General features: G+C 48.0%; 1 protein-coding gene across 2 annotated transcripts in view; it reads left to right on the plus strand.

Moving 5' to 3' along the window:
• LOC103074585 (multidrug resistance-associated protein 4) overlaps window positions 1-9135 on the plus strand; it is a 216787-nt gene that overhangs the window by 76535 nt on the left and 131117 nt on the right. For both annotated transcript variants that reach the window (XM_007471944.1, XM_007471945.1), the window contains exons 7-8: window positions 679-804; window positions 2564-2813. In XM_007471944.1, coding sequence (XP_007472006.1) covers window positions 679-804; window positions 2564-2813 — 376 coding nt within the window. The remainder of the gene's footprint in view (window positions 1-678; window positions 805-2563; window positions 2814-9135) is intronic.

The following is a 9135-nucleotide window of genomic DNA, read 5'->3' on the forward strand; positions in this document are numbered from 1 at the left end:
GAGGAGCACAGGCTCTGGACGTGCAGGCTCAGCAGCCATGGCTCACGGGCCCAGCCGCTCCGTGGCATGTGGGATCCTCCCGGACTGGGGCACGAACCCGCGTCCCCTGCATCGGCAGGCGGACGCTCAACCAGTGCGCCACCAGGGAAGCCTCGTGTGGTTTTTTTTTTTTCTTTTCTCTACTTGGAATTTCGTTTCCTCTTTTTGCTATGGAGAGATGTTCCTTATCCTTTGAGGCCCTGTTCCAATGCTACCGGGTCTCTGAAGGCTTTCTTTTTCTCCTTTCCCAGTGGAATTAACAGCCCCATCTTTTCTGCTCCCCAGCACTTTACTCCTATTTTATTACAGCACAGCCACTGTCTTCCTGTTAGAGTCGGGTGTCTTTCTGCCTTCCCTACCTGACCATGACATCCTTGGGCAGATGGTTTGTATCTGATTAATTCTGGGTCTTCATTAGCAGATACTGCAAGTTCTCCAAGTTACTTCTTGAATTGGGCTGAATGGTTGGCTTCCTAACTGAGGTCTTCTCCAATTCTACTTTGGGTAGGACCTGCCTGTCTGCGCAAAAGAGCTGTAGGGAATCATTTGATCCCTGGTCTCTGGCTGTGCCACTGTTGCTGCTGATAAGGAAAGTTGGGCTGTGGTCACTAAGGCTCATCTCTCACGTCTGTCCCTTAGGAGTAAGACTGCAGCTTTCACAGACACCAGGATCAGGACCATGAATGAAGTGATAACTGGCATCAGAATAATAAAAATGTATGGCTGGGAAAAGTCCTTTGCAGACCTTATTACCAGTTTGAGAAGGTAAGTGTTTGTATATATACAGCATATTTTCATAATTTATCTCATATTTACTGAATGGTTTAGAAGTCTTACCAAGTTTTCACATTAAGGTGAACTTAACTACTATCCACTCCACCCCCAACATGTGGCAGTGGGGTTAAGTAGAACAGTGGAGATGTCATTTTAACCTGCTCTTCCATTTACCATCTTCTTAAAGGAAAAAAAATATATGCTTCTTACTTATACAGAAGTTAAATTCCAAGTATTTCTGTCTTTAAAAAAAAAATTATTTATTCATTCATTCACTCATTCATTCATTTGTTTATTTTTTTTTGGCTGCATTGGGTCTTTGTTGCCACACATGGGCTTCCTCTGGTTGCAGCCAGCGGGGGCTACTCTTCGTTGTGGTGCACGGGCTTCTCATTGCTGTGGCTTCTCTTGTTGCGGTGCATGGGCTCTAGGCGAGCAGGCTTCAGGAGTTGTGGCACGTGGACTCAGCAGTTGTGACGCACGGGCTTAGGTGCTTCGCAACATGTCGGATCTTCCCCTAGCAGGGCTCGAACCCATGTTCCCTGCATTGGCAGGGGGGGGTTTTTTTTTTTTTTTTTTTTTTTTTTTTTTTTTGCGGTACGTGGGCCTCTCACTGTTGTGGCCTCTCCCATTGCGCAGCACAGTCTCCGGAAAGGCAGGCTCAGCGGCCATGGCTCACGGGCCCAGCCGCTCCGCGGCATGGGGGATCCTCCCAGACCTGGGCATGAACCCGTGTCCCCTGCATCAGCAGGCGGATGGACTCTCAACCACTGGACCACCAGGGAAGCCCCGCAGGTGGATTCTTAACCAGTGCGCCACCAGGGAAGCCCCCAAGTATTTCTTAATAGCACAGATTCCAAATAAACAATGATTTAAGATGTTGGCATCTAAAAAGATATTTAAATTAAAAGTATAATTTATGTTAATATAGCACAAATGGGGAGATTATAAAGATTGGGTACTTATATCGGGCCAAACTTATGAGTCAGTATTATTCATTCCAAACAAAGCCATAAATATATTTTTTGCTTTGCTTTATGTTTGTAGAGTTTTTTTTTCATCTTTGACTTAAATATCTGATGAGTGCTTATACTCCAGCACAGGGTACTTAGAATTCTCTGGCAGCACCGTGTCACCTCTCACTTTGCACCTTTGTAGGTGCCCCTCCCTCTGCTGGGAATACACTCATCTTACTTCTTCTCTGGCCTCCGCCAAGCCCGACTGACTCTAGCTCATCTGCTCAGGGTCCACGTGCGTGTGACTTGCCCGGACTCTAGTGCTCCGAGTTAACACGCCTCTGCTCTGCACTCCCGTGGGGGCCGTGCTGGCACCTCTGTCTAATGTCTTGGTGTCTCACAATTTTGGGGTTGTTTTCTCTATTCTTTTATGAGTTTGTCAACTCCTGGAGGGCATGGGCTGTGTCTTTCTGTCATCAGTGAGGAGCCCGGCACAGGACTTCTGGTAATGAATGAATGAATACTGAATGTTCAAACCCAGTCTGATTGACCCAAAATGTTTAAAATGTGACACTAAGCCTATATTTAGTTGGAAGAGGAAGTGGTGATGAAGTGTGCGGTTTTTGTGTCGGGCAGGCCCCCGGGTGTGCGCTGTGTAGTATCTCCATGATGTGAGGGATGGTTTGTCTTCATCTGTGTCCACTCCCTAGGAAGAGGCCACTCACATAGGGCACTTGAATTCATGTCTTGGATGTTGGTGCTTCTTTTAAAATCTATTTCCTACTCTTTTCCAGGAAGGAAATTTCCAAGATTCTGAGAAGTTCCTACCTTAGAGGAATGAATTTGGCATCGTTTTTTGTTGCAAGCAAAATCATTGTTTTTGTCACCTTCACCACATATGCGCTGCTTGGCAATGTGATCACAGCGAGCCGTGTGTTTGTGGCAGTGACACTGTATGGGGCTGTGCGGCTGACAGTCACCCTGTTCTTCCCTTCAGCCGTCGAGAAGGTGTCAGAGGCAGTCGTCAGCATCCAAAGAATCAAGGTTTGCTGACAAGTAACTTTATTAACTTGTAGGTGGATTTTACCTAAAATGCCTCCTTTTAGTGTCACTGTGTGCCAGTTAGGTGAGATCTAACTCTCTCACTGCCTAAGCTCATGGTTGTTCCAGAAAGTATTTAGTACTCCCGTCTTCTGACATAGGGTGCGTTATGAATATCTTAAGAGCCTGCTCATCTATAGGCAGTAGCATAAGTCCCGGCGGTGCAGGGCTCTTGTCGAGTAATGACTGCAAGACTAAGTTGTCTGAAAGTAGGAGAAGCAAGCAGATCTCATCTCCTGTGGTAACTCCATTGACGAGGTGACAACTGTGTTCAGCCCTGGGTTGAATAGGATTCCTCTCTGGGCCGGGAGGGAATGAACATGCTGAGAGGTCTCTGTTTCTTGGGTAGGAAGCATGGCCTCAGTCTCACTTCATTCTCTGTGTTTAAAAATGGGTTCTTGGGGCTTCCCTGGTGGCGCAGTGGTTGAGAGTCCGCCTGCCAATGCAGGGGATACGGGTTCGTGCCCCGGTCCGGGAAGATCCCACATGCTGCGGAGCGGCTGGGCCCGTGAGCCATGGCTGCTGAGCCTGCGGGTCCGGAGCCTGTGCTCCGCCACGGGAGAGGCCACAGCAGTGAGGGGCCCGCGTACCGCAAAAAAAAAAAAAAAAAAAGGAAAAAAAATATGGGTTCTTTCCTCCGTAGATGGTTTGCTTGTTGATTACTGAGTATGCCTTTTCGATCTGCCTTTTTGTCCCTGTTCTCTTTTCACTTACGTGTAAACCTATCTCTAGCTGCCCTCTTACTTTCCAACTTGTGATTCCTATCATACCCACAGTCTCTCTGTCTCTCTCTCTCTTTTATTTATTTATTTTTTTTGCGGTACACGGGCCTCTCACTGTTGTGGTCTCCCCCGTTGTGGAGCACAGGCTCCGGACGCGCAGGCTCAGCGGCCATGGCTCACGGGCCCAGCCGCTCCGCGGCATGTGGGATCCTCCCAGACCGGGGCACGAACCCGCGTCCCCTGCATCGGCAGGCAGACTCTCAACCACTGCGCCACCAGAGAAGCCCTCTCTCTCTCTCTCTCTTTTTAATCTGTCTGTAAATTGCCAGGGGTGAATAATTTACATCACCAAGATAAAGAACCTGTAGATACTTAAGGAGTTGTGTGTTTATTAATTGGTGTAAAATGAAGATAAATTGGCTTTGTGAGCCGGCCTGGGTGTGAGCTTGAGTGTCTGGGCTTTACAACACGTCTAATTTGTTTTGTTCCTACTTCTTGATTGGGATGGATGGCCAGTAATAGATCTCTTGTGAAGTTAGATAGCTTTGGCTATGATTTTTTTATTTGATCATTCAGTTGTCATAAAAGGTTATGATGAAGTTTCTATAATATAAAAAGCTATTGCCCATAAAACAGATCAGTTATACGGGGGTCAGTTCTGCTCCCCTGAATTTATCATTCTTTCTTTCTTTTCTTTTTTTTTCTTTAATTTTATGTATTTATTTATTTATTTTGGGCTGCGTTGGGTCTTCTTTGCTGCGCGTGGGCTTTCTCTAGTTGTGGAGAGCGGGGGCTGCTCTTCGTTGCAGTGCGCGGGCTGCTCATTGCAGTGGCTTCTCTTGTTGCGGAGCACGGGCTCTAGGTGCGCGGGCTTCAGTAGTTGTGGCTCATGGGCTTAGTTGCTCTGCGGCACGTGGGATCTTCCCGGACCAGGGCTCAAGCCTGTGTCCCCTGCTTTGGGCAGGCGGATTCTTAACCTCTGCGCCACCAGGGAAGCCCTAATCATTCTTTTTGATGGGGGCTTCTAGCAACACTGTTAAGGGATGGTCCATGCAGTTCAATAAAATTTCTTTTATGAAGCTTTCACATCTTGAAAGAGGACATTTAGGGATATCCTTGAACTGTAGTGACATTCTTAGTGACACAGTAAGCTGTCCAGATGGAGGCTTCACACGTGTGTTGTGCTGCTGTGGTTTTGTTATTGCTGCTGCCACAGCTGCTGTCTTCGATCGCTGTTGCCGTGGTTGCTGTGTGGTCTGGGCACTCCTGAAGCCTTTGCATGTCATCTCATTTAATCCTGATAGCAATTGAATGGGATAAGCATTAGTGTCCCCACTTTACAGATAAGGAAACAGGTTCCTATAACAGGTGAAATAGCTCACCTATCCTTACATAGCTAGGAAATGACAACTAGGATCCTGCCCAAAGCCTGTTTTTTTGTGGTACGCGGGCCTCTCACTGCTGTGGCCTCTCCCGTTGCGGAGCACAGGCTCCGGACGCGCAGGCTCAGCGGCCATGGCTCACGGGCCCAGCTGCTTCGCGGCATGTGGGATCCTCCCGGACCGGGGCACAAACCCATGTCCCCTGCATCAGCAGGCGGACTCCCAACCACTGCGCCACCAGGGAAGCCCAAGCCTGGTTTTTTAAACCATTGTTACATTGCCTTCTTAGTACCTTCTAGCATGTGGAATTTCCATTTAAATGTTGTTTTCTTCATCTGGTCTTAGTCCGAAGACCTTCAAAGTTTCCATGTCACTTGCAGAATCAAAATTTTAAATTCTCCACTCCATTGGCAGCTCTGTTTCACAGCACACGACCCTCCACTCTGGTGGGGGAGGGGGGAAGACGGGTTGTCTGTGTGACCTGTCACATTCATCCCTGGTTTTGGCTCACTTTTTTGGGCCCCCTGGGTTGCCTTCTCATCAGTCCTTGATTTAAGCAAATGCTGCTGAGCCTCCAGCAGCCCCATGTCCCTCTCCCAGCACTTTCATTCGCGCTGATCTAGGGCTTCCATTTGTGTGCAGGGCCAGCCCTGCACGGCCCAGCATCATGTCAAGTGGGGTGATCGTGTTGTGACTCCCCAGGAGTATTCTAGGCCCCTTAACGGGAGAGATGGATCGTGGGCTCCTCTCAGTTTTGGGGCTGCAAAGTCACCTGGAATACTAAGGGGAGGAGGACAGCAAGAATTTGTGTTCTTCCTTTCCCTGCTTCTCAGTTAGATGTGTTAATGCCTAATTAGAAGATGAGATCGGCAGCAAGAATGGAAGAAAACTAGGTGAGGTTTGACCATAGATGGGCTGGAGGCGTGGTGGGCACGTAGAGTTTAGAACAGAGTGTGGTTTAAGCCCTGCTGCCCCACTGCCTTCTGAAGCCTGGGACTCAGTAGACTGGATGGGCCATCTTCCAAGATTTCCACTCAGGTCATGTTTGGGGGACCTAGGAAGAAAACCCACCACCCCTGGCTACCTTGGAGGTGGTGCGATGGTCCCCTTATTTCTCTCTTAGTAATGAAAGGGGACTGAAGGTCTTGGCGTTGAGCTACTGCAATAGGATTAAAAATACCTTGTCTTAACTTAAAAGAACTAAAAGTCTTCAGTGACTTTTACATCCAGTAAAATGTGTCTCTGAGGTTATGTTGTTCACAAAGCTGCTTAGCTTTTCCCCTACCAGCCCCTGGGAAGTCAGTCTTTTTGGCTGCAGTTGTGACGTTGATACTTTCCCTCGTGATGTGTTCTGGGTCTGCACTTCATGGCTCTAATGGCAGTTTAATTTCACCTTTTTCATCAGCCTGAGTCCTGGGGAAAAATGCAGCCAGCACTTCTTGCAACTTTACAAGTTGGTCCTGTGTTGAATGGAGTCTTATTTAACCCCTGGAAGATTGTAACTTCTTTGCCTTAGCAGACCTATTATTTGTAGACAAGTGCTCAATAGGTTTAATTCCTCATTTAAGGCATACTTTTTCTTTTTCTTTTGAAAGTGGGGAATTTCTATTCTACCATACATACACTGAATATTGAGGTTTTTTATCTTGGTAACACGCTTAAGGTAAAATTGGAATTTCTGTTTAGACAAGATGTATAACATACACGTATAACCTTTTGCTTGTTGCTCTGTTAGCTCAGACTATGTAAGGCTGTAGCCACGCAGTCACCGGTTGGAGTGATTTGAACAGCCATGTAATCTGTTCCTTCCCTTAGCCTGATACCCATGATGGGCCAACTCTGTGCAAGGCTTGGTCTCAGATGGAGTTGGGACTGTGTAAGTGCAGGAATCACCCAGTGTCTCCCCTCTTTATGACTTTATATCCCTATGAGGATTCAGAGGTAGGGAGGTCAGTGCCAGCCTGGATCCTCCTGAGCTGGTTCCCAGGAGGATTAGCGTTTGAGATGGCCCAGAAGGATGGGTGGCATCAGTACTCAGGGTGTCCAGGTAGAGGCCACTTGGGGATGTGGACATAGGTGCTGATGGGTCACTGGAGGGGTTGAAGTGTGCTGGACACTCTCAGAGGTGTTGTAAGGAGATCAGGAGGGAGTGGTGTTGTGGGAGGGTCGGTGGTGCTGGGGAGGGCTGGGGAAGGAACCAGCAAAAGAAAAGGCATATCAGTATTTGAGATGGTTCATAGCGAGTGAGATTCTGAAATTATGTTGTTTCAAGAGGGAAGGAGAATTGGGAGAGGGATGGACTGTGGCAGAACAGGCGAGAGCTGGTACCTGGCTGACGAGGGGAGAGGTGGTGTGGAGAGAGAACTCAGGCTGCAGTGGTTGAAAGCCTGCAGAGGAGTCCTCAGACCACTGTCCATCCTGCCTCCTGCTGGACACAGGCTCGGGGCGGGTAGGAGCTGCCGTGCCCAGTGTTCAGGTTCTCAGTGAGCCTGGATGAAAGGAGGTGGGAACGAGAGGATAGCGTCTCCTGCCAGCTTGTCTTTGAGAGAAATGCAAGGATCTCGTCTTCCTTTTCCTGCACAGAAGCAGGTTTTCATGTTCAGGTTTTTTTGGTTTTTTTTTTAATAAATTTATTTATATATTTATTTAGTTTTGGCTGCCGTGGGTCTTTGTTGCTGCGCGAGGGCTTTCTCGAGTTGCAGTGAGCAGGGGCTGCTCTTCGTTGCGGTGCGCGGGCTTCTCATTGCGGTGTCGTCTCATGTTGCGGAGCATGCATGGGCTCTAGGCACGGGGGCTTCAGTAGTTGTGGCACATGGGTTCAGTAGTTGTGGCACACGGGCTCTTGAGCGCAGGCTCAGAAGTTGTGACGCATGGGCTTAGTTGCTCCGCGGCATGTGGGATCTTCCCGGACCAGGGCTCGAACCCGCGTCCCTTGCATTGGCAGGCAGATTCTTAACCACTGCAGCACCAGGTAAGTCCTCATGCTCAGTTTTTACCAGCTGTTTTGAAGTAGAAGGTTGCAGTCCTATTTGTAGCTTTGGGGCATGGTAGACAAGGATGTCAAGGACTTGAAGGGTGTTGATGATGTTTATGGTAGTAGGTTACTATTCACCTGTTGTTTTCTTTCTCAAACATGTTCACATGGTTGTTTCAGTTCCCCCTGTTTTGTTGGGATTTGCTTATGCCTGTGGGTTCTACAATTACCAATGTTAAAGCTGCTTACACAGATAGTTTGTATTTCTCTCATGCAAGCATCCTTGTAAGGCTGTGTATGGGTTTCCTGGGCCTCCTTAACAAAGTACCACAAATCCGGTGGCCTAAAGCCACAGAAATTTGTTTTTTCTCAGTCTTGGAGGCTTGAAGTCTGAAATCAAGGTGTCAGCAGGGTCACGATTCCTCTGAATTCTATAAGGGGGAATCCTTTCTTGTCTCTTCTAGCTATTGGTGGATGGAGACAAACCTTGGTGTACCTTGGCTCCTAACAGCCATCACTCCAGCCTCCGTGTCCATCGTCACATGGCTGTTTTCTGCTTGTGTGTGTCTCTGCGTCTCTCTTCTGATAAGGACACCAATCATATTGCATTGAGGGCCCACCCTAGTCCAGTGTGATCTCACCTGAATTGATTACATCTGCAACAACCCTATTTCCAAATAAAGTCACATTTTGAGGTATTTGCGGTTAGGACCTTAACATTTATTTATTTATTTTTCGTTGGGGTGAGCAATTCTCCCTGTAACAAGTTCCATGGCTAGTATGATCCTCCAGGGTGTTAGGGACCCAGACTCCTTCTCTCTTGTTACTCCTCTGCATGTGGCCTTGACCCAGCTGGTAACCTCCAAGACCCAGGCCATGGGGTGGATGAAGGTCCCGTACGTTGTCACTTTCCACCGGCCTGGATGTAGTCACATGGCTACACCTATCTGCTCGGGAGTCTGGAGAGAGAGGGCCTCCTTCCAGGCTGCCAGGTGCCAGCTGAAATCTGGGGTTTGTTTCTTGTTGAATTATGCCTAGCATTTGCAGGGCAAGAGGGAGTTTTCCTATATATGATTATGTTAGTTCAGTAGTGGTTCGCAGGACTTGGTTTTATTCAACTGAATTGCATTGAATAGCTGCTAAGGGGTGTGAAAATAGCAAGCAGTGGAAGATGTGCCATTCCTGCC

Source organism: Lipotes vexillifer, unplaced genomic scaffold, assembly GCF_000442215.2.
Source record: "Lipotes vexillifer unplaced genomic scaffold, Lipotes_vexillifer_v1.1 scaffold1345, whole genome shotgun sequence".
In the NCBI taxonomy this organism is placed as follows: domain Eukaryota; kingdom Metazoa; phylum Chordata; class Mammalia; order Artiodactyla; family Lipotidae; genus Lipotes; species Lipotes vexillifer.